Source organism: Toxotes jaculatrix, chromosome 2 (genome assembly GCF_017976425.1).
Source record: "Toxotes jaculatrix isolate fToxJac2 chromosome 2, fToxJac2.pri, whole genome shotgun sequence".
Lineage (NCBI taxonomy): Eukaryota > Metazoa > Chordata > Actinopteri > Toxotidae > Toxotes > Toxotes jaculatrix.
In genome coordinates, this window is record NC_054395.1 from 21,825,589 (window position 1) to 21,851,460 (window position 25,872).

Genomic DNA, 25,872 nt, shown 5'->3' on the forward strand with positions numbered 1-25,872 from the left:
TTGTTAGCTCTTCAGTAATTCAGGTGCTTTGAACACTGGAAGAGCCAATCAAATATTCACAGAAAGAGGAACCAAGATGGAACATGTTTGTCATTTGTTTTGTTTTGCTCATACATTTGACATTTTTCAGTACAATGATTGTACAAACAAAGACAATGTAATTTCTTCAAGTCAAAAAGAACATAAGGAGAAACATTTTAAGACATGACGACACTCAGTAAAGTCAACTAAAATGTTATTCCACAAAACAAGCCAAAAATTCAGTCCTGCCCAAAAGATTAACCAGTGGACTAAACTGTAAATAAGGTAGCTGGAATACATACAATCAATATATACATACTCATTTTGGAGGTTCCAGTTTGTGGTGCTGTTGAGCTGTGCCACACTGTACATAGATGTGTGTGTGTTGTTTAGCCTATCTTACTAGAACACTGCGCTCCCAGAATGCAGGCCTACTTGTGCTTCACAAAGTCTCCAAAAGTACAATAGGAGGCAGAGTCTTCATCTGTCAGGCTCCTATCCTGTGGAAGAATCCACCAGTTTGGGTCTGGGAAGCAGACATCCTCTCCATGTTTAAGAGTAGGCTTAAAACTTTCCTCTTTGATGAAGCTTATAGTTAGGGCCAGGCCATGCTTTTCTTGAACCATCTCATAGTTATGCTGCTGTAAGCTTAGACTGTCAGGGGGACTTCCCATGATGTGCTGAACTCCTCTCTCTCTCTCTTTCTGTTCACATTCATATCCTGGTTCTACATTGAATTATTCCCTCGGTGACTCCCCTAGTCAGCTGGCGGATTAAGCGATAGAATAATAAAGAAAATAAAAGAATAATATACAAATAAAATATAGAATAAATATTCTGAATAGCACAAATCCTTCATCACACAAATGAAAACACTATTAACAAAAACTAACAAACTAAAACTAAAACTAAAACCTGACCTGTCTGGCCTTCCTTGATGCAAAATCATCAATAATATCATATGAAACCTGCTCCCCTATTGAGTGATTGATACTGGCCAGTGAACCATTCCTGACACATGGTTGACCTCAGGTACGACTTGATCAACTTTAGCTTTGAAAAGCTCCTCTCCGCTTGAGCCACAGTGACTGGCAGAGTAAGTGCAATCCTGAGAGCAGGATTATCAGAAAAACAAAACCGTGCAGGAATTATAGGCCTGTATTTATAATATGAATGAAATGTGCGTTACCTACCCATTATTAGTCTGATTACCTATTATTATCAGTCCTATTATTGCTTCTTACTATCATCACTCTTATTATGGTTATTGTTTGTATTATAATTAGTCCTGTTCTTGTCTTTGTTTTATTTCTAAGTGTTGCTATTATTATTATGTGGAACCTGCACTGTGCTGTTGTCTTTCCCCCTGTTCTCTCTTGCCCACCCAGTCTCTCTCCCTCACGCAACCCAACCGGTCAAGGCAGACGGCCGCCCACCATGAGCCGGGTTCTGTTCAAGGTTTCTGCCTGAACAGAACCCGGCCATTGTCGCCAAGTGCTTGCTCTTGGGGGTAATGTTGGGTCTCTGTAAGCAATATTATAAAGAGGACGGTCCAGACCTGCTGTATGTGAAAAGCTTTAAGTTTTAGATAACTTCTGTTATGATTCGGCGTTATACAAATTAAACTGACTTGACAACGAAATGTTAAAGCGTTGTGATGAATTTGCATCACAGCTGTAATTTGTACTTTGCTGTATTGGTACTTGTACTCGAGTAGAGGACCTGAGTACTTCTTCCACCACCACTGTCTATAATCTATAACTTGACAAAGTCCTCAGACATAATGACGTCAGTCCTGTCTGGCTCGCGCGGAGGGGGCGGATGGGGGGGTTGACGCGGGGACGCGAGAGAGGAAGGAGAAAAAAAAAACCTCAACCATCATCAACGCGCTGGCGGTGCGGGGTCACGAACTATGACCTTTAACAGAAGAAAACCAAAACAAATATTTTATAAAATAGCAGAGCGTCCTAAATCCGCGACCGCCGTTTCCCTGAGGTAAGTCTCAGTCCCGGACTGAAAACCGTAGAAACCTCTCGGAGATACTGGATCATAAAAGAGCGCAGCTAATCTCCCGGCTAGCTTGTTAGCTAGCCGATGCGGTGCTCTCTTCCTGCCCGTCTCCGGCAACTCGGGATCCGGGCAAAGACGCTGGGCTCAGTGTGGTTACGCGGATGTTCTCTACTGACAGTTAAACTAATAGTTAACATACGGCATCCCTGTCGATTTAACTTGAACCAATCTCTGTGAAAAAAATGACAAATCCAGGGGGAGAGACGGGTTGAGTCGGCTCATGGAGCAGCCCTTGTTTGGTTTACATGTATTAAGCTAACGTTAGCTGAAACAGCTAACATTGGAAAGATGTAGCTGCTGCAGATGAACTCGACCCTTTTACCTTTGCCATCCCGGGGACATGAGTGGGTTGAAACAACTATGCCTTTATGTACCAAAGCTTCATTTTTACATTTACTGCCAGCACGTTAGTAGTCGTCCCCTGCACTGTCTGGAAAGAAATTTTCCACCAATATATTTATCATAAGGATTCGTATCCAGTGTTACTGGCTGACAGCCAGATTCTCCATTTTGTTCTGTATTGTGATGTGTTTGGGGATAGAGGTATTGATGGACATTGTGTTGCACCAATCAGTAAATAGCCAGTGAGCCCGTGGAGCACTGCAGCCACATTAATCAGTTTTCACTCATGCTGTCAGAGTGTGTTGTGGATTATAACCCCAACTCAACAAAGACAGAGTCAAAACTGGGAAGTTAGTCGATTAACCTATTAGGCGAGCGACAGAAAAGTGATTGGAAACTCATTTGATAATCTGTTAATCGATTGAGTAATTTTTTTACGCAAAGATAATGAAAAATTGTCTAATTGAAAAATTGAAACTTATTATCTTTAGATGTTGGTATGAAATCCCATGTAAAAGAACACAGTGGGTCTGTTTTGTGAAGAAAATTGCAGTGTCATATTGGACAATGTGTCGTTCAATCAGACTGTAGTGCAGTACAGTTATCAATGTTCTCTCTTTATCAGTGAAACTCAAATCCTATGCCCAGGTCACGCACAGAGGTCATGGATTTGACCTGTGATGATATCACTGTAGTCATGCCAAGACCGGATTTGTCACACAGACTCTTTTGTTTAAAGCTTCTGTCCACGGAGGATATTATAGTAGGTGTGATATGGATGGAAAATGTAAATAACAGAGAAACAGACCGTCAGATATATTTTGTTAAACCTGCAACCTGCAACAGTTTTTTTTGGTAATTTGATATATTGTTTTTGTAGAAAATAGATCACTGCAGCTTTAATTTATTTTCAGTTTTGTGTTGGAAAGAATGTTGTTTTTAATTTTTCTGTCTTGGCTGAGGATTTTTTATTTGTCGCAGCATTTCCTTTTTATGCACCAGAGAGTACCTAAAAATTATGAGAATATTGTAGAGTTTTGACAACACAGTACCTTTTGAAGCATGCGTTTTGCAAAATTTGTTTGCATAAATTCCTCTCATAACTGGTCATATGTTTATAACAATTCACCAAAACAAGGTAATCCAAGCTGCGTAAATCAGACAAAATGTCCCCACTAAATCACCAAGATGAAATAAAACTAATGCATCCTCTATGATACTTCTGCACTAATGTTATATTTCTAAAAATATCCCAGTGTTGACCTGCTGTTCTGTGACCGTTTGCACCTATGTGGTTGATTAATGTCTGTGGCATCTTTCCAAACAGACCTCACTAATGACCTTACATCATCATGACAGCCAACCTGAATCTGCTCTCTCAGCAGAAAGTGGATTCTGAGCACGAGGCAGAGGTGAGTGTGCAGAGGGAGAGTTTCATGGTGTACAGTTTGCTGGCAGCCTGAGTTGTTCATTTTAACCCATATAAAGTTCTCTTTTTATTTTTAAATTGAGAAAAACTGTGGTGCTGCTCTCTTTGGCTGTGTGGTTGAGTAGATGCTGCTTTTATTTGTTGCCATAGAGACATACCTTCTCCAGACAGCTTTCTCTTTTATGCATGGAGAATGTTTTATGATAACATGGCTATGTTTTACACACACTCAAGTGAAATAAATTTATCCTGCAGATGTATTGATTGTAATTTGAATGTGTTAAAATGTGTTGCAAATTATAGGTATCATCCTCTCCATCAGACTCAGTGATGAGTGAGTCTCCACAGCGCTTTCAGGTCATCTCCACTGAGCCTGCCACAACACCACAGCGAATACAGGTGACTACTGTACACTCTAGTTGGCTTCAGAGAATGTGACACTGCTCCTATCTGTTGATGTTATCTTCTTTTCGGTACACTAGCAGCAGCAGTGAACAAGTTGACGTTACAACATGTGACTAAGCGCTCCCATCTTCAATCTCTCCCCCCTCCTCTTTTTTTTCTCCTTCAACCACACTGATGTATGTCCATTTCCACCTCCCTCTCTTTGTGTCTCTCTCTTCCATCTCCATCACCCTCAGATTGTAACTGACCAGCAGACAGGTCAGAAAATCCAGATAGTAACAGCGATGAACCCGTCCAGTGCTCCCAAGCAGCAGTTCATTCTCACTACGGCTGACAGCTCAGGGGCGGGCAAGGTTATCCTGGCCTCACCAGACAGCCACAACACTAAGCAGCTCATCTTCACTGCTGCAGACAACCTCATGCCAGGAAGGATACAGGTACAGTTTTACCCCTAATACCACCCCCTGCTACATAGTGTGACGATGCCTTTGGCAACATCTTGGTCTTGATATTTGTTACTATTTTCAGACACTGTTATAACTATGATACAGACATTAAGGTGAAACTCAAGCTCAATGGCACGTGTTTGACTTTGCTTTTCAGATCGTCACAGATCCAGTGTCAATGGAACGGTTGTTAGGACAGTCGGGGGACTTGAGCCGCCCGCAGCCAGTGGAGTACTGTGTCGTGTGTGGGGACAAAGCCTCAGGTACTAAAGCTTACAGTTGCTTTACCCGGAGATGCAGTATTTTGTATGTATTTTGACTGATGCATCCAGATGTCGAATCAAACAGTATGTTTACCTTCACAGTCTCACCCACGCACACACAGTGACTCAGACACTCTGACTAGTTTTCCCTGTGTTCAGGGCGTCACTATGGAGCAGTCAGTTGTGAGGGATGTAAAGGCTTCTTCAAGCGTAGCGTGAGGAAGAACCTGACCTACAGCTGCCGCAGCAAACAGGACTGCGTCATCAACAAACACCACCGCAATCGCTGCCAGTTCTGTCGGCTGAGGAAATGCCTTAAGATGGGGATGAAGACTGAGTGTGAGTTTGCATCCCAATTCAGGACACAATACATGGAGACAGAAATACACTTCAACTCAAAAACAAGCTTGGAATTTTCCGGGCATCTGCTTAAAAAATCTTAGAAACAGGCCTTAGAAGGTATTAAAAATTCCTAAGTTGAATTTGCAAAGGTCTTTTTTCTTGCCTGCCATAGACCGAAACATCTGTATCAACACTGTCACTGCTAATAGCCAGGAACTGAAATTAATTCATTCTTTTTTAAATTGGTTAATTCATCCATCCATTTTCTGCCACAGAAAGGTCACGCTAATTGATTAATTCTGTTACTGGGAATTGTAATTATTTGACCAGTATGGCCATGAAAAAGGAATTAAATTGCATTCCCTGTGGTTTGAAAAAAGAAGAGTCTTACATTTAATTTGGTGAACACTGCAGAAACCATGATTATGCATCTGCACTGTGAAGAGAGGGGAGGCGTTCTTTTAATTTAGCTCCGTGGTCCATTGCATTTCCTTAATAATTTGAAGAATTCTAACCATTTAAACCAAAAGGACCTTACATCTAAAGCAACACTGAAATATTTTTTCAGCAAGACACTGAATTTCTACTTGTGTCTGCGATTTCCCTTTGGTATTAATAAAGAAATAAATGTTTCGGCCTATCTATGCTTGTCTTCATTTGAGGGAACAATCAGAAAAAGAACATTTTATGTATTATAACCACTGGAAAAAGGTAATTTGTCTTCTTACTGTTTGTCCCCAGCTGTCCAAAGTGAGAGAAAACCCATCGATATAGTGCCCAGAGAGAAGCATGCCAACTGTGCTGCCTCCACCCAGAAGATCTACATTCGCAAGGACCTAAATAGCCCGCTCATCGCCACTCCGACCTTTATCTCTGATACAGAGACAGATGGCTCCAGGTCAGTGGGAATCAGGACTACAGACAAACCCCAGGCTCGGGCTCTATGCTTTTTTTTCTGTTTCTAGGAGTCTAAACTGGATTTGGAACTGGAAATGCTTTGTGTCATGTGCAGATCCAGCCTGCTGGACCAGGGGATGCTGGTTAACATCCAGCAGCCGGTCATCCAAAGTGATGGGACTCTGCTGCTGGCCACTGACTCAAAGGTACAGATGTCTCTGCAGATACAGTGAATATAACACCTGTCTGCTCTACTGCCTGTCTCCTTTGTTTGTTTTTAGAACTGATTTACAGTAGATTCAATATTTACTTAGACCTTCAATGTGATTTAAGAAGCAGTTGCCATTCCTTTTTCTTAATCATGCTACTAATTTTGGATCTCAGATGGATCAAGTGGCAAGTGATCTTGGCCTGCACTATGTGAAATAATCTGCCTTGTGTCTTTTGTCTTCAGCTGGACTCTGGTCAGGGGGATCTGGGGACACTAGCCAATGTGGTGACGTCACTGGCCAACCTGAGCGACTCATTAAAAGAAAACCTAAACAATGGTGACACCTCAGACAGCCAGCATGAGGAGCAATCTGCCAGCGAGATAACACGGTCAGTCAGCAGTGCACAGAGAGGAGGGGAGTGTGATTCTGAGAGGTATCAGCAGTGTTTCATCACTCACTTTAAAAGTCTGCAAACTTTTTTTTTTCTTGGTCTGACTTGACCTCACGTGTCATGTTAGCGGCCTCTTTAAAAGCAGATTATTTTAAAAGGACTTTGTCTCTACAGAGGCAAAAAAAGCAGTTAAGACAACTTGTCTGTCAGATCAGTGAATTAAAATGTGTGTGTGTGTGTGTGTGTTGGGCAAAGTGCCTTTGACACCCTGGCCAAAGTCTTCAACCCACCAGAAGCAGGGGTCGGACAGAGTCTGGCAGATAAGTCACAGTGTGTTGCCGGAACAACAATTCAGCTGATTGGTCGAGACCAGGAGACCCCCATCATCGAGGTGGAGGGCCCGCTGCTCACTGACAGCCATGTTGGCTTTAAGGTGGGTGGAGTCGACTCGTAAAGCCAATGGCTAAAATAATAGGGGCGTATGGCATGCAACAAGGGTCCCTAGGGCAGGATTCAAATTTTGGACTACCGGGACACCCCAATTAAGACACTTCTTTTATGTTTCTTTTCTTTGGCGTTCATCTGTTGATGAATCATTTTCTGTCTCCTGTCAAGTATTTTGAAATTATTTTTTTACCCCCTTCTTTCCTGTAGCTGACCATGCCCAACCCCATGCCAGAGTATCTGAATGTACACTACATCTGTGAGTCAGCATCCAGGCTTCTCTTCCTCTCCATGCACTGGGCACGCTCCATCCCTGCCTTCTCAGCTCTCGGGTGAGAATGTATTTGACGCACGATAACTTAAATTACACTCCCAGGAAATAACACTTATACAAGCTCTTATGGTTTTACAATATATAATGTTGTGAAGACTACAGGAGTGCTATCCGCAAGCTCACTCCTGTCTTTATTTAATCCTTTTCAGTCAAGAGGCAAACACCAGTCTGGTGCGAGCCTGCTGGAATGAGCTGTTCACTCTGGGTCTTGCTCAGTGCGCTCATGTGATGAACCTGTCGACCATCCTCGCTGCCATCATTAACCACCTTCAGAGCAGCATTCAGGATGGTATGGAGCACAGACCTCGTCATCACTTCACAGTAGGACACACACACATAAACAGGAGTGAAGAAATGTGATGTTTAAAGTTGTTACTATAACAAGCTAGGGCTAAAGAAGAGAAGAACTTCTGAGGAGCATTTGTAGATACGTTTTTCCCATTGCCTCATTCATCTACCAAGCGCCTGTGACATCGTGGCTGTTATTGATTAGATAATGATGAAATATAGTTATAGTTATGAGCTCCAGATGGCGTATCATTTGTTTATTTGTCCACATGTCAGACACGACAGCTCAGATGCCACTGATTGAAGTTCAATGTAAACTGGAGAATTTATGCACCTCCCAACTACTGTCTTGTTGGCTCAAATGAGGCAACTGTATCTCAAGAAACAACATGACAAAATGTGTTTTACTAACAGTTCGATAAAGCTTAAACAACTTAATAAAAATAAGTTAATTATGAATATTTGATACACCATACTGGGTGTTTTCTCCTGTCTCAGACAAACTCTCGGGGGAGAGGGTGAAGCAGGTGATGGAGCATATCTGGAAGTTTCAGGAGTTCTGTAACAGCATGACAAGGTTGGAGACTGACAGCTACGAATATGCCTACCTGAAGGCGATCGTGTTGTTCAGCCCTGGTGAGTCTGTAGAGAAAGTATATGTTTCTTAATCGAGCAACTAATAGACATTATAGCTGTTATCAGTTAAATGAAATGAATGGCACAGAAATGTGAATGAAACCACCTGTATTTGCATCATTTTGCCATCAGACCACCCAGGTGTGGACAGCAGTGGGCAGATTGAGAAGTTCCAGGAGAAAGCTCTGATGGAGCTGCAGGACTACGTGCAGAAAACCTATCCAGATGACATGTACAGGTACATTCATACCTCCACTCTAAATAGCCCAGCGTCACAAATCACAAATTTGGGATATTCCAGGATGGACAGACACGTTATAAACACAGATGAAGAGGGAGGATGTCAAGAAATAGATATGACTTGAGCCACATGACCTCTCCACCATGAAGACATGATGCCCAGTGGCATGTAGTGAACTTTAATGGTCAAACTTTGTCCAAGGCTTTGTTTGCTTTACTCACTGTTTGCCTTTATAGCTATGGTTAGTGCCACTAGCCTAGCTACCAGACAGGAGCATTCATTGCGTCAGTGATAGTGATAGCACACTGGTGACATCCCATTTTCATGCCATATATCACAGCACAGGTGCTACTGGTAAAATGATTTGTTTTTAGGGTTAGGGGATCTAACCACCACTAAGCCTCATGGTTTCAACAACTACTAACAGGCCATACAAAAAAAAAAATGTGCATCAATAAGAAGAGGATAGAAGCCTTACCTGAAACCTCTGTGAACAATCAGGATGACTGGAACTGTTGTGTGCTTGCCTCTCCCAGGCTGACCCGTATCCTGACCCGTCTCCCCGCCCTGCGCCTCATGAACTCGAGCATCACAGAGGAGCTCTTCTTCACTGGCTTAATAGGTAACGTCTCTATTGACAGCATCATTCCCTACATCCTCAAGATGGAGACGGCTGAGTATAACAGCCAGGAGTCTGACCCTGCAGAATGACACCCCATCACTCCAACACCTCAGAACTGTGGATTTAAAGATGGTACTTTCTTTGTTGCTCAGAGGTTTTATTGCTGAACCCCAGTCCAAAATGAACTGCGGTGGCCCCTTGTTTTCTAACGATGCATGGTACAAAGTCATTCAGGAATCCTTGGTAGATTAAGATCTGGCACTGGAGAGCCAGGATGACACATGGAATGTCCTCTGGATCTGATGCAGTGTGGGTAATCTTGAGTTTCTGGCCTAAACTCAGCCCCTCTGAAGTAAATGAAAAAGGAATTCTCTGCAGCTGCGACTATGCTCGTCTCCTTTAATGTATTTATAGCACTTCAAGCTCTTTTCATGTGAACTTCACCCTCTGGCCTAAGCCTTTCAAATTGTTGTAGTCTTATCTAAGCCTTATCATGCTCTCATGTTGATCACATACATAATTTGCATCAGGTGAGAACAAAACAAAAAGAAATTTTACATGTGGAATTGGAATTTCATGTATTTAAAAAGTCTAATCTCAGGACTAAAGTAAAATCTGAGTATGTACTTTGAAGCTGTAAAGCAGTTATTTGAGCTTTGGTGAACACTGGCACAGTATAAACGTGTATGATTACTGACTGTGCTGTTAAATTGAGAATTCAGACTTTAACAATGAATTAATTGTAAGTATATATATATATTTTTTTTCCCAGTTTTGAAAGTGATACAATTGACATGAACAGAATGAACAGTTCTTTGCTCTAACTGAATCTAAATAATATAATTTTCATCAAAAAAAAAAACAATTTATGCATAACATGTAAGTCGGTCATTTATCAGTGTTTTTATCAATGGAATTTCATGCCTCATCACTTTTGATGGTGACCAGACAACCTGAGCGTCACAAGGTGTGAAGTGACTTGTCACACATACTTGAAGACGAGAGTGCAACCAAAAATTGTTAGTTGCTCAGTACTTCCGTGTCACAACAGACTGGAAATGCCTTTTAAACATTATTTCCTGCAGTGCAGCAGTGTAGTGCCTTTGGAGTACCTCAAGGAGCCAAGACAATGGTCAAAAGGGTGATGCACTGGATATGTGCACCGGATATCTGTGGAAATCAGAGCTTGAAGAAGGACCCAAAACAGGAGTTCGTACTGTGAAACAAACGAAATGAATTGGAAAACTGTTGAAACGATTTCTGCGGGCATGGAAGGCCAAGTATCGGTCTTGATTCTGTGTTGTGACCTGTTGTCTGCCTCCGCCGTGCCGTAGACTCACACTACCAGACCTTCTGAACCTGTTCCAGGCTCTGAAAGTGACACTTTGCGACATCCCCACTGCGTCTGCAACTTCACATTGAGTCATGCCTCCTTGCAGCATCCCAATGGCCCTGTTGAGGTCAGCATCGCACAGTCTCACTAAATGTGGCATTCTCAATGCTTTCTGACCTCAAGTGAACCTTTCAGAGCATTATATGATGGTCAGTTCTCAATTAAGGTCACCTGTGACAGGTCGGTTGGTACCTAATCACAAATAATCATGTCTGGAGACCAATTTAAAGCCACGAAGGATGAAATTTCATTATTGAAAACACTGACTAACAGATGTACATGTTATGCATGAATTGTGAAGAAAAAACACTTTTTGGTTTTAGGACAACTTTGATGAAAAGTTTTGATCCACTTCAAAAGTTGACAACTGTGGTTGGAAAGAGCTCTCCAAACAGGTACAAGCGCTAACTCAAACCTCAACCCTTGATTTGCAATGTGTTCATAAGCACTGGCTATCACACCATTGAGCTGCCGCACAGTGATTACTGCTCATTACAACGAGACCAGTGTCTGGTTTTATTCTGTCTTTCATTTTTAATTTGCATTCACAAAATCACATAAGCAACATTAGCAAATTAAATTGACCACCTGTCCTTTTTTTTTATATATAATAAATGACATCTCAGAGAGTTTAGTTTTGGGAGTGTTGCTGTGTTTAGGTACACTTGTTTCTGGGTTATCATGAACATGTCCTTATTTTAAGCCGTGCAATCACCTCATCACTTTTCCCCTTATGACAATCAATTATATGTTATTTCCTTCTGTGTCATTAACATCACGACTGTTGTTTTCAAACTGCATTTTGTATGTGTATTTATCAGTGGCAATTGTTTCTTTAAAAAAAAATACATTATCTTAAAGATTTTGGGTTCAGAAACGTTACCTGTGTGTAGCTATGCTACTGTTTTGTACTTGTGTTTGCGTTTGTATTCTGCTAAGTGCACATCAATCAGCTTTTGTGGCGTTCCACTGCATTGATGCTGACTAAAACTTTGCGTTTTGTACGTTTTCTAAAAACTTTAATTTGTTGTGAACAAATTTGCTTGTTGCATACTTAAGTGTACTTAAAGTACTTTTGGGCAGGTTTCCCTGATTTAAAATAAAATTAACTAGAAAAAAACAAACAAACAAAAAAAGATCTTCTGGGAAGCCAGTCTCAAGTGTATCATTGTCTTAGACCATATGAAGATATGCATTGGCTCACCTAATTGTATAATGGTTCAGAAGCATCCACAGCACCGTGAATGACAACGGTGATGTAAAGTCAACAATGATTATGTCTCGTGAAATTAATGTCAATTGTAACAATGAGGTTTAAAACCCATACAGACTGTTTGTAAAGGCACTGGTGTGAAATGACCTTTGTACATGTAATTTCATTAAAATGAGTGCATGTTGTTTTTAAACGGGGTTTTATAATCTTGTCGCTGTTTGCCCTAAAAAGGAGCATTGTTATAATTTTTTATAGTGCATTGCAGTGCATGAAGAAGTTGCTTAAGTGCATTTTATTAAATGCCGTATGAAAAATGTTGATTTAAATGTTGTGGCTTTAAAATATCAACCATGAGCAGCTCTCACATTAAAGGATATTATAGCAGATTTTTTTTTTTTCAGCTTTGTGGATGGTTAAAATTTTATACTATGTAAATATTTTTTGCTCATGTAAAATGTATGTCTTCAAACATTGAGATTGAGAAAGTCAAACATTCATGTTTTGCTCAAGTTTGTCACAACCCTACATTTCTACCTCACACCAATGAAGATATTAAACAAATGTATTAATGACTGAGCTCCTGTATCAGCATTCCAGTCTCTCGGGCCGGCTTCTCTGAAGCCACATGTTATAAGAAATAAACAATTATTCATGAAATATGACAAGAATGAGTCTGTTCATACTGGAGACTGAGGATGAGAAGACAGTTTCTTTCAGATGTCAGTCAATACTCGGATATCACAGATAAAGTGAAACTGTTTATGACCACCAGTGGTGGTTCTACACTGAATTACTACCTGGGCAAGATCCCCTCCGAGTGCCCCCCCCCCAAAAAAAAGGTTTCACACAAACCGCCATGTTTTAACAATATTTATATTATATGGTGTCTTATGGTGTATATTTTTGCCACTTTTATGTATATAGAGTATATATAGGGACTAATTCAATGTAGAACCGCCACTGCAGATGATGACATGACGTGACATGACACTTTATGGCCAATATCAACAGGAGGAATCATTACAGTTACCAGTATCTCTTGCTTTCACTGTATACATGAGCATATGAGTGTTCCGTTAAAGGATAAGTTCCATGATATTTTATATTTTTCTTATGGTCATCAAATCCCATGAAAGGACCTAAACGGACAATAAACCGAGCCTACCTCTAATACCTAATTTAATGTGTGTAGCTAAAGCCTGATAAAGCTTATTCATCTGTGCCATAAAGCTCCATTGTTGTCCAAAAACTATTAAAATGCATCTGTCAGCCACAGTGTTACACTGCATGACATGTTTATTCGTTACTATGAACAAAGCCATCCCCAAGCCTCCCCAAACCGCCCGCTCTGCCCCGCCCCCGGGTGGCGGCGTCATCAAAACGCGTCTCTATCCGTGTGCCTGTGCGAGTGGCTACTGGAAGAGGCAGGTTTCAAATGGTATCTTGTAGATAAGAATTTGTTTAAAATGCCTATGAAAGGAAGGTTTCCGATCAGGAGGACCCTGGAGTACCTGCAGAAGGGCGACATCATCTTTAAAAACAAAGTGAAGATCATGACGGTGAATTACAACACACATGGAGAGCTCAGCGACGGTGCAAGGTCAGAGCTAACAGCTGGCCGTGTGGTCTGTTTGATTGCTAATAAGCGTTTCTCAGCACCAACTTCATTATTTCAAATGGCTTCAGCTTTCTCTACCAATCCACGGCTCATTTCATTCTAGCAACAGTTAAAACTGCAGTGAGATCTCAGCAGAAACAGTGCCTGTTCTAACACACTAGCAGTACTGTACATGCGCTATTCTACCAATCTCTGTTTCACATTATACGGTAATATGTCTTAGGCAGTATGGAAGTAGCCGTTGCTACGAAAAGTGGAAGGTACTTAACTGTCGGTTCTGTTATTTTAGAGGTGCAGCTTACAGGCTTTTTCAAAACTATCGATAAATCTTCTGATTGTTTTCTCGATTAGTATATTAATTGATGAATCGTTTGGTCAATAAAAAGTGAATACCCCAAAGATATTCATTTTCTAATTATAGCAGACACCAGAGGTGGGACCAAGTCATTGTTTTGCAAGTCCCAAGTAAGTCTCAAGTCTTGGCCCTCAAGTCCCGAGTCAAGTCCCAAGTCAAGACAGGCAAGTCCCGAGTCAAGTCCAAAGTCAAGATTGACAAGTCTCAAGTCAAGTCCAAAGTCCTACACTTTGAGTTTCAAGTCCTTTCGAGTCCTTTTAACCACACAGCAATAATATATTATGTAAGAGGTAAGCATATTAAACAGATGTCAGAACATCCCTTATAGCCACACATGAACTGTATTGAAACTACTCTTAATTACTCATATTATTAATATCAATCTTAACATTGTGTGATAATATATTTTGTATCTTAGTGTGTTACGTTGCAGCACGTAGACCAGCAACTCACGTGTGCAAGCTAACTTGTTTTTTCGTCAATGGACTGCTGGAGAGTAAGAACAACGAGCAGTATAACTTTGTTTTCCTGTCGGAAAAATCCGTCTGACAGCAAGCTAAAACGGTACACATATTCTTAATATAGCGCACATTTAAAGTGACCTTGATTTTATTAGGTTTGCCTCTTTGTAGGTGGCTAAAATATGCGTTGCTGCTAACCGCCGTCTACTGTGTGATACCTTGACTAATGTTATGTATAAGTACCTCAACCATAGCCCTGTTAAAAAAATACTTAACAAAGGTATGAATAAGGGAGTGAACTCGCAGTAGACGCAACAAATTACCGTGTTTGCAATGATTTAGCTACACAGCAAAGAAAAAGCTACTTAGCCAATAAATGTAAGCTTTCATTCAGAACTTACCTTTCTTTGTGCAACTTTAGATGTCGAACGAAGTTCGAAGTTGTTGCGTCTCCATCTGTAATCTTCGAGCCACATGTTTTGCATACTGCAATTCGTTTTTTATTGACCACCTCGTAGTTTTTATACCCGAACGAAACTATCTTTGGTATCATTTTTTCCAGCTAGCGCGCTGTTTGACAGTCCGTCTTCATTGGTTGTCCTGCAATTTGATTGGATGGATGCTGTCGGATCAAAACAACGTTGATCTAATTTGATTGGATGTTGTGCCGACAGCACACACACAGACGCACACATACAAAGAAAGATACAGAGCGTTCCTTAAATAACATCCTTTTTAATCTTTGGGTTTTTGAGGAAAGTAGCAAGTCTTGTCGAGTCAAAAGGCTCAAGTCCAAGTGAAGTCACAAGTCATTGATGTTAAAGTCCAAGTCGAGTTGCAAGTCTCTTTACATTTTGTCAAGTCGAGTCTAAAGTCATCAAATTCATGACTCGAGTCTGACTCGAGTCCAAGTCATGTGACTCGAGTCCACACCTCTGGCAGACACTTAAATCAGTAGATATGCAGATTAGTGGATCTGGAACATGCTAATTTTTACTTTCCAAAACAGACGATGTAATACATTTTCAAAATAGAGTGCCTATTTATTTTATGTTGATCAACTAATGGATCAGTCCACCAAACATTTCAGTTCTAAATTGTTTAGTTGACTTTACATTCAGATCAAGTCTTGCTCAATTGTGTAATGTCTCCCTTTGTCTTGCAGAAAGTTTGTGTTCTTCAATATTCCTCAGATTCAGTACAGGAACCCGTGGGTCCAAATAATGATGTTCAAAAATATGACACCGTCACCATTCCTGAGGTTCTACCTGGGTGCGTAACTTTGCACTGTTGTTTAACCTGTATTATGATAATTATTATTACTATGATAACTGTGTGATTTTATAAATATTGTATGAGGCTGGGTTAATCTCCCGTTTCTTCCCATATGCAGATGATGGGGAGCAAGTACTAGTGGATGTGGAAGGGAAGGACTACAAAAAAATTTCACATCATGTTAAGAAGATTTTAGGCAAATCAGAGTAAGTTATTATTAGCATTATTATTTCCTTTATTCTCAATTTTTCATTTAACTTGGCTAGAGCAAATAACTCCAGCATACTATACCACTTATGTGTAATTCATTCCTTGAAGAACAGGTATAAATAACATTATTTATACATATATAAATATCTCTCTCTCTCTCTCCCTCTATATATATATATATATAGTAGCGAAAACAGGAGGCTGGAGCTGAAGCATCTAAATAGAAGTCATTATTTATTTTTCTTATTTACATGTGCCCCTTTCCTACTGTGACATCCCAAAAATGTCTGCTGTGAAAAGGGCCCGTTCCCGCAGTGACCACACGATCTGTTCATGTGATTATTTTACTCTCTCTCTCTGCTCACAGAGAAGTGTTACAAGCTGAAGCCCGGGCCAAGATGCAGGCCTCCAACCCCGCCAACTTTGGCCCAAAGAAGTACTGTCTGAGGGAGTGTATCTGCGAGGTGGAGGGCCAGGTGCCGTGTCCTGGCACAAAGCCGCTGCCCAAGGAGATGACGGGAAAATATCGAACCCAGATGGCAGCGTCACAGGAGTAAGAGGCTGAAAAGGAGAGCAGATTATTGCTGATTTTCCAGATTATATTATTATTGTTAGGTCTGATTTTGTACAATTACATAAAAAGACTGAGACATTGCATATTTCATTGTAAATATGCACAGGTGAATGGGTACCACTATTCTGGTTTAAGATTCCTCATTCAGATGTGAGAAGACTGTAGCAATGTGGACGATTCAAATAAAACCCAAATTTGCCCGTGCCCGCTTTTCCGACTACATGTAAGTTTAAAAAAGTGATCAGTACCTTAATATTTTAATGTGAGTGGCACGAGCAAGTTTAGAATGAACAGACACAGTTACCATATTTGTGGGAAAAAAAGAGAGAAATACAACCATATTTTCCTGCAGACAACTTTTTTTTTTATTGGTGCCGAGATGGAATTTTTTAAAGTTAATAAATCAATATCTGTGTGTCCAAAACTTTAACTTTTTTGCAGTTATTGTTTTAAATACAGAGGTGTTAGTCAAATTACTTCCAAAGCTAAAATCAACTGCTAATGTACATTAAGAAGCTCCTCAAGTTATTCACACTGTCACAAAACATTTAGTGTCACATGTTTTGCTTACAGTTGTCTGTGGATGTCACAGGTAAGCAGTGTGACATTAGCAGACAACACAAAACACTTCGGCCAATGAAGAGAAATATGGACAGGTTGACAGACTGGAATGCACAAAGAGACTGATGTAAGCACAGACCTAGCAGCACTGTAAGTGATAATACTTGCTGGCATTCATGTAGTGTAAATATATGTCTAAAAATGTTGCTTTGACCTAAGGATTTAGTCATTTAATTTCTGTACGCACTGAGATTTTAGTGAATTCTGGTGCCTTATTTGTTGACGTAAAGTTGCCTACAGTGTCCCTTGGCAAATAGTGTTTAGTATGTACATGGTGAGCACAGGACGAGCTGGCTGGATGAACTTTCAGTGGACTTCTTAAATGAAACTACTGAACAGATAACATGCTTTACATACATATCTGTCTCAGCCAACGGTGACGTTTTGAGAAATTTTATCAGTTTCTTCCAAATTTATAAAGAAAAAAAAAAGGACAAAATCAGGAACACAAGCTTGGCCACTAGCTCAACAGAGAGACGAGCATCAAAACAGAACTTGGAACACACGCGGACATGTAGATCATGTGACCCAAGTGCTGCAGTTGGATAGTAGTAGGTCGGGTAGGCAGTAGGGCCACTGTAAACAACAAGATCACAACCTGCAGGGGTCGCACAGTAGGGCACGGAAAGCTTCTTTGTTCACTGTGGCATTTAAGATGCAATTTTAAAAAAATAAAATAAATAAAGCTGTCAAATGTAATCATGTCAAAGGCATGACGCAGACCAGACGCACCAAAAAACCATTCATTAACTGAATGTTCAGGATCATTTCAACCATGCAGACAGAGAAAATGTCACCTCACAAGAAGAGGCTAACAGGTTCATTTAGATTCAGTTTTACAGAAAAAAAATTTGATTGAAACTGAAATGAAGAGCTATTAGAACAAAAACCTTTCTGTCATGGATACTGGGCCACAAATGTACCTGTAGTTGTTAGCAGTGTGGTTAATAATGAAAAGCTTTTCCTTACAATCACTAGATCATAAACATACATCAGTATCAGCATGTCTTTCAAGCAACAAAAATGGCTTAATTCTGTGTAATGGGCTTTTAACTTCCCTTTCAGATCTATGAGAAAAAGGTCATAGGTGCTGCAAGCGGTGTGACAGAATTTGTGATTTAGGCCTGTGATCAAATATTAATATCTAACAATTTATTTAATGATCAGTTTCCTTCATATACTAGGCTTCCCAACAACGGTCTCAAATGGTCCAAAACAACATTTGTTTATCTTTAACTTTAACCATTTAAAAGATGGTTATTTAGTCGGAGAATGGTTCATGGCTCAGTTAGAACCCTCATGCATGGTTTGGTTCTTTGGCATTAAAGAGCTGAACAGTAGGAATTTTTCAATAACCACAAATAAACTGAAGTTGTAGATGCAGTAACACGATAACACAAATATCAGCAGAATTAAAAGGGGAACTCCACGGATTTTACACATCAAAGTATGTTTACAGGTCTTGGGGAGTATTACTGCATATGTGAGAAGAAGCTGCTTAAAGCCTTTTGTGGCTGCAGAGCTGCACGAAATCTGATGAATGTTTTCAAGTGACTGAGTTTAAGACTACAAAAAATAAAAAATCTGGGGGTGTGAAGTTAGAAAGAAGGCAGGTTACCAGACCTCTGTAGCCTGCTACTCATCTCTGCTTCAGGCTAGTGGCTCAAGGCTACATTAGCCATTACTACTATAACACTACCAAATCTCCGACTGAGCTGTGGGCAGTTGAGTTTAGAATTGTGGGCAATGTAGGCATTAAGTTTTGACAATGACATCTGAGGTTTTGGTGCATCAGTTTTGATATATTGTTTCTAATACTGTTAATTTTGTATCAGTGCAATGCTAAATCAGTGGAGTCCTCTTAATGTAATTTGGCAGCAAAAGTGCTCTTGACATGATTTATTATTTAACCATGGATTTTGTGCCTCAGTTGATTGCTCTCGTGGCTGGTTCGTTCAGCCATGGTAACTTGTTATGTCTTCACTCTGTCAGAGAGCCAAATCACACATTCTGACTTCCACAAGACCTCAGCCAGACTCAGCTCAAAGAACCATCCGACTGTCCCATGAAAAAAAATTCTTCTATCTCCCATTGTTCATGTTTGCACTGATACGGCAGGGTTAATATCTTCAGCAACACTGCCTGTACAAACTGTGCATCCTGGGATAGGCTCCAGCCCTCTGAGACCGTGTGCAGGATAAGTGGTTTAGAAATATGTGGAAATTAATGGAGTCATTCCAGACTACTGATCTCTAGTGCATTTAATTTTGGGACTAACCTTCTGTGGTGCAGCAGACCTCACCCAGACTAAAATCAGTGGGTTCATTAGTCATGTAAAGTGAGCTAGCCTTGCAGGACTTGGTAGCAGGTGACTGGGGGGGGGGGGGGGGGGGGTGAAGAAAAGGTGTCAGTGCTTCTTTTTCTTTTGTTCCTGTAGAGTGTGCTGTAGCTCTCTCAGGTTTTCTGACAGGAGCTCCACCTCGTCCAGTCGGCCGCTGAGCTTGGCATCAAAAATGTAGGCCCTAATGTTGTCAATCTGCTGCAGCAGCAGCTCTTCCTCTATCATGTCCAAATCAGGCAATGGCTCATCATCATCTTCTCCCTCAAAGGGGTTGGTCGAGACTCCTGGAGAATTCCCCGAGGCCTCCAGGAAAGGATTACCTGGGTCAGTGACGTCATCCTCCTCAAAGGGGTTGCCAGGTACAGTCTCAGCCTCTTTGTCCTCCTCGACGTCTTCATCAAAGGGGTTGTATTCTTTCTTCCCATTGGTTACTTCTTTGTGTTCCCTCTTGATGTCCTCAAAGAAAGGATTGGATGGATCCTCCTCAATGGGAGTGGAGTCCTCCTCATCAAAAGGGTTAAGGGAGGTGCTGTTCTGTCCTTCACCACCAGGGGGAGTTACATGCCCCCCTAAGCTTCTCAATCTAGGAGGCGACTCTTCCTGGCTTGTGAGTGCAGGAAACGCTCTTACAGACGGCGGACTCCTCTCAGCTTTAGGAGTCAGATCCTCCTCTGCAGTGTCTTGCTCACTCTGAAAGCCCCCAGTCGGGCTGATATCCAGAGACCTCTCCCAGGTGAAGGCAGGCTGCATGGAGCCCACAGTTGGGCCCAAATGCTCCCTCTCCTCCCTTTCCCAGGCCTCCAGGCGATGGAACTCCCCCTGCTGCATGCTCTCCTCCTCAGCCAGCTTCTGGGAGAGAGCGATGGCCAGGCTGGTCTGCTGCTGGTCGTATTCATCCTGCAGCTGACGCAAGTTCTCCTCCAACATGGCAACCTCATCTGTTCTCTGGGCCTCCCGCGCCTGACGGAGGAATGACTGAATGTTCTCAATCTGCTGCAGGAGGGGATCTTCCAGCTCGCTGCGTGTATGAACAGAGTCTGCGGAGGGCAGCCAGCCACCAGCTTTGGTCATGTGAGGTGCTCTAGGGGCCTGCGGCAGCTCTCCGTTGGTGCTGACAGGTGGACGGTTTCTCTCAGACTCCTGCCTCCTCTTCAGGACCTCCTGGGCTGCCTGTTGAACAGGAAAGCATGCAGAGTATATACACTTAGTACCATATGGACTGATTAAAAAAAAGAATCAAGAGAAGTATCAGTACACAGACTCACCAGTCTCTCTTGCTGGAGTCTCTTCTCTTGTTCTTGTTTCCTCTTTTCTTTCAGCTCTTCATATTTGTCCTTAGTGGGTAACGACATGAGACCTAACAGCTTCTCCTAAAACAGCGAGAACAACAAAGAATGTTTAAATACCAGAATGATAATTGGAAGGTACTATTTAGCCCCATTCAGACAGGATTCATTTCTCTAGGGGATGCAAGTTGATTTCAGTATTACCTGTGCTGGTCAGTGATTTTAATTTTTCAGCAAAGTCTCTGGTCCTCTTATAATTTAAGTCCAGTCCAGAGAGACACTTTACATTTTTAACCTAACGGATAACTCGTTAACATCAGTCAACTTATGTGAGGGAGGAAAACATGAAAAATAAACCCTGTGAGATCAAGACCCGGCAAGATGATTCTGTCTTTGCCTTGTAAAGGTGTAGCCTAATCAACATTCAGAAAGACACACAAAGGATGACTAATATTGTGATACAGGTGGGTATAATATTACCTGCCGAATGTGTGTAATATTTGTCCTGTCTGAATGTGACATATGTCTTTTTTCACAGTGAGCACTGTGTGACCTTGGCCTCACCTGAACGAATAGTGTGGCTGTATACCGGACCATCCTCTGCAGCTGCAGCGCCTTTGGATGAGGTGGTGGATCATCTTTAAGTCCGAGTGTTAAAATCTTCTTACTGACAAGAAAACACACAACTCCCATTTGATCTTGTAAAACATGACAGAGGAGTTCAATTCAAACTTGAAACAGTCATTCATGTATGTACCTTAGAGCATCAATTAGTTCATAGTATTTCTGTACTTCCAGCCTCAATCCACCAGCAGTGTCAAGATTGTATGTGGTTTCTCCGGCACTGTGAGAGCATAGAGCCATGACGGTAAGCAACAGAATAGTCCCTGATATCAAAGATCATTTCTAAATTGAGTCATGCTTATTAAATAACTACTTTTCATATGAGGCTTACTTGAGAGACTCAGCCATTCGGATATATTCTGGAGCCTTTTCATCCACTTTCTCCATGCACATCCTCAGCCTCTGACAGAAAGACAAGGTTTGAGTGAACAACAGGAAACCCCAGAAGAAAAATACTGCTCCACAGGAAGGACACAATAGTGTAAACTCAAGAATGCTTGAAAACTGAATCAGCTGCACTACAACTGGGACCAGACTAAGAGGCACATTGTGAGTTTTGCAATGATCCTTTTCATGTTGTTCCATTTACCAACCTCATAAAGTTTCACTATATCAGGCATAAGGTCCTTTTCTTCCAACTTCTGCTGTCTCTTCAACAGTGTGTCCATACAGTGGTGGCAGCAGCGGATCTTCTCGTCGTCCTTTTCCTCCAGAATGGATGTTACACTGCTAAGGCTGCTGATGCTGCCTCTCCTGGAGCCCATACCACTGCTGCCACCTCCTGCTGGGGGAGACTGGGACTGGCCGGGGCTTCCATGTACACACAGGGCTTCACGAGTCCCATTAATCAGCTTTTCTGTGGAAAAAAAAAAAAAATTCACAGCAATGAGACAGGTATAACAAAACTTGACTTCAGCAGGAAACCTGATGTTTGGAGTTTGTAAATTTTCTTCATACATACGGGCCAAAGGTAAGGGGACAAAGTCCATGCACTTCCTACACATAATGGATCCACAGAGGCGACAGTGGTGCCGTCTGTTCCGAATGTTGAACTTGTTTCCACAGTCCGGACAGAACGGGACATCTGAGTCATTCACCCATGAAACTACAGACTTCTCAATGGCTATAAAGGAGGATGAACATTCATTAGTTTATAATGCTAAATAAATAATGACATACACAGGGAAGGGTGAGACTCGTAATGGAAACACATGAGGACAAACCTCTGATTTTGGCGGCATCTGAGTTAGTCCTGTCAAATGATGTCAACTGAAACGAGAGTTTTCATGGTACATGAGTTGGCACGGTTAAGCCCATCTAGTATAAGTAGTATAGAAGTATAATTTCAACAACAGCACAGCAAAAATCATGGTTTGATTGAGCAGTGATTTGCTATTGTGAGCGCACCTTTTCCAGTCTGATGATGAGCTTGTTGACTTCAATGACATAATGATCTATTCTGGCTGCTCTGTGTTTTTTGAAGAAGTCCAGGTGACTTCTAGTTGCTCCTACAAAAGAAAAGAGAATACATCATATATCATAACCATAATATACAACTATAATCATAACATAATCAAACATATACAACTGCCTCTGATATTTTCTAGCAATAATACGAAAGTCTCACCCAGTTCCTGAGGCTCCCACATATAGGGGTCCACTCCACCATAATAGAAGGACTCATAACTGCCAGTATCCGGTCTGTCATCACCATCCCTCTTTAACAGCTTGTCTTTGGCTTTCTTTGCCTTCTGAACCAAACCTGTGCAAAGAGAAATGCAGGAAGGAAATGCAGAAAGGATATTATACAGTATGCGTAGGAACTGATTAATCTTTTATCTGAGTACTCTTAATCAGCATTTTCCTTTTTCATCTGTTCTCTGTCCCTGAGAAGCTGCAGCATCATATTCTGCCAGTTCATCCTGGCAACAGTTTCCCCTGGTCCACCAACTCTGCAGTGTCCTTATATCTAAATTAAAGCTCATTAAGTTTCTTTTTGAGGAAGAAGTCATTAAATACAATACCCAAGACTCACTTTTGAGCTGTCCCCTCACATGGCGGTCTTCCCCAGAGTGCTCCTCTTCGTAGTGGTCTTGGAGTTGGTAGAATGACTGAAGGTCTTTCAGGCACAGAGGGCAAAGAAAGCCCTCCTTCACTTCACCTGTGCCCTCAAAGGGGGGTGGGTAGCTGGAGGCCATGACAGCAGCTGGCTGTGTTGTTGAAACAGAGGTGCGAGGTGGGAGGATCCTGCTTTGGTCCACATGTCACAGGGTGTGCAACCCACCCCATATTAGCTCCATCATGCCCGAGAAAATCCTGGGACACTTAAGAGAAGGAAAAAGGAGACTGAGGCTAAATAAACGAATTACAGTTATTTTTGGGAATATTTGTACTAAGTTTACTAAAAATCCAACACATGCTCTAGTTGGGAGACTGCAACTTTTATTCTTTTATGCCAATCTGTTAATGCATCCTTCACTTTCATGTAATAAATTTCTTGGTATAAAAATAAGTAACAAGGTTCATTCCACCTATACAGACTGGTTAGGTTCAATTGGAATTTAGTCCACTCTCAAAGAATTACATCTTTTTTTTTTTCGTTTTTTAAAATTATAGCTAACGAGCTGACGTTGCTGCAGACACAGCATTGTGAGTTGCACAAATCGTCCTACAGGGTTTGACGTTACACAGGTTTTTCTTGGTTACATGCCCATTAAAATTAACTTAACGCTACATGTTTACTAGCTAACGTTAACTGGGAGCTCATATACCTAACCCACGCAGTCAGCGAAATACAAACCCAACTACACGAGCAACTATAGCAAACGCTATTTTGTTTTATGCGTGATATTTGCATATTGAGTCGTGTTGTTTAATATCTGTGTAACGCTGGCCGCCGTTATACTTCACAGATAATGTAACGTTAGCTGGACAATGCTAGCAGCAGCTCTCGCTTTTCTTCAGACAACGTTTCTCCAATCCCGCTGCGGAACTGGAGAGACGCGGGAACAAAAAAACTCACAACTTCACCAAAACAAGTACTCGCGGACTTATTGACACGACGGATCATTTATACTTACAAATGTATCCAACAATAACTGTGCTGTTGACAGTTTGGATTCTCTCTGACAGCTCGACAACACCAGCTGCAGGACCAGCAGCAACAGCAGCCCGGTCATGTGATTAGCATTCAGTCTGTACAGGAAGAGAAGAGGGACCAACAGCACGAAACGCACACGAACTGGGCTTCATCGACACTGGATCAAAATGTGAGTATTTCATTTGGAAACCATGGCTGTTATAAATCCTAAGGGGCAAAACCCACTACTGCTAACTGTAGACTACATGGCAGATTTCTTATTTCCACCTAGACTAGTTGATCAATTAAATATAAACATGCCACAAATTCAATACTGGCTGTTTTCACAGTTTTCTAGGATAGTAAACTCAACGCTTCTGGGTTTTTGACTGCTGGTCCAAAAAAAAAGCAATATTTGAACTTGGGCCTATTTCAAATTTCAAAGGTGCAAATTTGTAAGAAAAAAGTTTGGCTTGAGGAATGGAGCGTGCTTACTACAAGCTTAGTTATGTTGGCAAATGCAAGGTCTCAGGTTCATCGTGTCTCAGTTGGTCTGGGACAATTTAATTCACTGCAAATTTAAATGGATTATGCACTGCAATATGATCTGCAATAATAAGAGCGTGAAGGTCAGTCGTGCATTATTCTAACCATGAGACTCTGTGTTGTAGAGAGGCCCTGTGTCAGAATCTAGTTTTAAGACTTTCAATTATTTCAGTTTCTGTTTCTAGTTTAATAACCTGTACACACTTTTAGAGCACAGCTCTGGGGCTCTATAGCAAAAACACAATTAAGATGCCCTGTGCAGTGAGCCCTGTACTCTTAACTTAATGGGCACTGGGCAACAGGGTACACACACACAACGTACAGGGAGAATAGGAGGAACAGGAGGGGCCCAAAGGTCATTTGTGCCCTGGGGCCCCTGAGCAGGTTGTTCCAGTCAGGGGCAAATTAAAGTATAATTGGTATTTTAGCTGTCCTCAGTCCTCCGTCTGGGGGTCAGGATCGTAAATCTGAGGTGTAACAGATGACTGAAAGTATTATGAAACACAAAATAATGTTTTGTACCAAAAATAATTTTTCAAAATTATTGATTAAATTTTGCTTCTTTGTTGGGAACTGGTAGATACTTTTACTTTTTCAGGCCTCTAAAACTAATTCAAATTGATCAGGAAAAATCTGTCTTTGGTTGAACTGCTCAAAAATCATGACTATAGCTTGTGATAAGGGGTCACGTGTAGACTTTGCTCCATTTTAAGGGCTCATTAACCAAAACTGTTGGAAGGCACTGAACTACAGTTTCCACAGAGTCACTGAAGTGTGTTTATTGGGATGTTTGAATATGACTGTCATACTTTTCACAGACTGGCTTGTGTCCTTTTTTAAAGATATTTTATGATCTAAAGAGAGGGTGGGGGGGGGGGGGGGATAACTCCAAA

General features: G+C 41.3%; 3 protein-coding genes across 5 annotated transcripts; 2 read left to right on the top strand and 1 right to left on the bottom strand.

The window, feature by feature from the left end:
* Positions 1–1,885: 1,885 nt before the first annotated feature.
* On the top strand, positions 1,886–11,993 carry nr2c2 (nuclear receptor subfamily 2, group C, member 2). 3 transcript variants are annotated; one of them, XM_041056292.1, is made up of 15 exons: positions 1,886–2,016; positions 3,761–3,845; positions 4,166–4,261; positions 4,504–4,704; positions 4,871–4,976; positions 5,136–5,315; positions 6,060–6,216; positions 6,331–6,421; positions 6,670–6,860; positions 7,074–7,251; positions 7,473–7,594; positions 7,746–7,885; positions 8,383–8,520; positions 8,653–8,758; positions 9,298–11,993. In XM_041056292.1, the coding sequence occupies exons 2-15, from the start codon at positions 3,786–3,788 to the stop codon at positions 9,470–9,472; spliced, it is 1,941 nt and encodes a 646-aa protein (XP_040912226.1). In that variant the 5' UTR covers positions 1,886–2,016; positions 3,761–3,785; the 3' UTR covers positions 9,473–11,993. The 3 variants fall into 3 exon arrangements, 2 of the variants coding, with proteins under 2 accessions (XP_040912226.1, XP_040912234.1); XM_041056300.1 differs by having other exon boundaries at positions 6,670–6,815; XR_005895321.1 differs by lacking the exon at positions 9,298–11,993 and having other exon boundaries at positions 7,746–7,917; positions 8,653–8,757.
* Positions 11,994–13,372: 1,379 nt separating this feature from the next.
* Positions 13,373–17,604, top strand: mrps25 (mitochondrial ribosomal protein S25). The gene is made up of 4 exons (XM_041053122.1): positions 13,373–13,589; positions 15,589–15,695; positions 15,817–15,904; positions 16,276–17,604. Exons 1-4 carry the CDS (start codon positions 13,456–13,458, stop codon positions 16,463–16,465), a joined length of 519 nt encoding a protein of 172 aa, XP_040909056.1. The 5' UTR covers positions 13,373–13,455; the 3' UTR covers positions 16,466–17,604.
* Positions 17,605–17,745: 141 nt separating this feature from the next.
* On the bottom strand, positions 17,746–24,539 carry LOC121191729 (rabenosyn-5). The gene is made up of 12 exons (XM_041053096.1): positions 24,435–24,539; positions 23,390–23,678; positions 22,982–23,116; positions 22,762–22,862; positions 22,578–22,623; positions 22,316–22,477; positions 21,948–22,210; positions 21,686–21,756; positions 21,488–21,574; positions 21,295–21,397; positions 20,710–20,814; positions 17,746–20,614 (listed from the first exon to the last, which is right to left on the bottom strand). The coding sequence occupies exons 2-12, from the start codon at positions 23,550–23,552 to the stop codon at positions 19,511–19,513; spliced, it is 2,340 nt and encodes a 779-aa protein (XP_040909030.1). The 5' UTR covers positions 23,553–23,678; positions 24,435–24,539; the 3' UTR covers positions 17,746–19,510.
* Between the last annotated feature and the right edge of the window lie 1,333 nt (positions 24,540–25,872).

Excerpts from the sequence above, each read along its gene's own strand:
- LOC121191729 (XM_041053096.1), bottom strand. The coding sequence starts at position 23,552 with ATGGCCTCCAGCTACCCACCCCCCTTTGAGGGCACAGGTGAAGTGAAG. Across the intron at positions 23,117-23,389 it reads TGTGAGGGGACAGCTCAAAA|GTTTGGTTCAGAAGGCAAAG; the intron begins GTGAGTCTTGGG and ends CTCTTTGCACAG. Across the intron at positions 20,615-20,709 it reads GACTCCAGCAAGAGAGACTG|GCAGCCCAGGAGGTCCTGAA; the intron begins GTGAGTCTGTGT and ends CCTGTTCAACAG.
- mrps25 (XM_041053122.1), top strand. The coding sequence starts at position 13,456 with ATGCCTATGAAAGGAAGGTTTCCGATCAGGAGGACCCTGGAGTACCTG. Across the intron at positions 15,696-15,816 it reads ATTCCTGAGGTTCTACCTGG|ATGATGGGGAGCAAGTACTA; the intron begins GTGCGTAACTTT and ends TCCCATATGCAG. Across the intron at positions 15,905-16,275 it reads AAGATTTTAGGCAAATCAGA|AGAAGTGTTACAAGCTGAAG; the intron begins GTAAGTTATTAT and ends CTCTGCTCACAG.
- nr2c2 (XM_041056292.1), top strand. The coding sequence starts at position 3,786 with ATGACAGCCAACCTGAATCTGCTCTCTCAGCAGAAAGTGGATTCTGAG. Across the intron at positions 7,252-7,472 it reads ACAGCCATGTTGGCTTTAAG|CTGACCATGCCCAACCCCAT; the intron begins GTGGGTGGAGTC and ends TCTTTCCTGTAG. Across the intron at positions 8,521-8,652 it reads GATCGTGTTGTTCAGCCCTG|ACCACCCAGGTGTGGACAGC; the intron begins GTGAGTCTGTAG and ends TTTTGCCATCAG.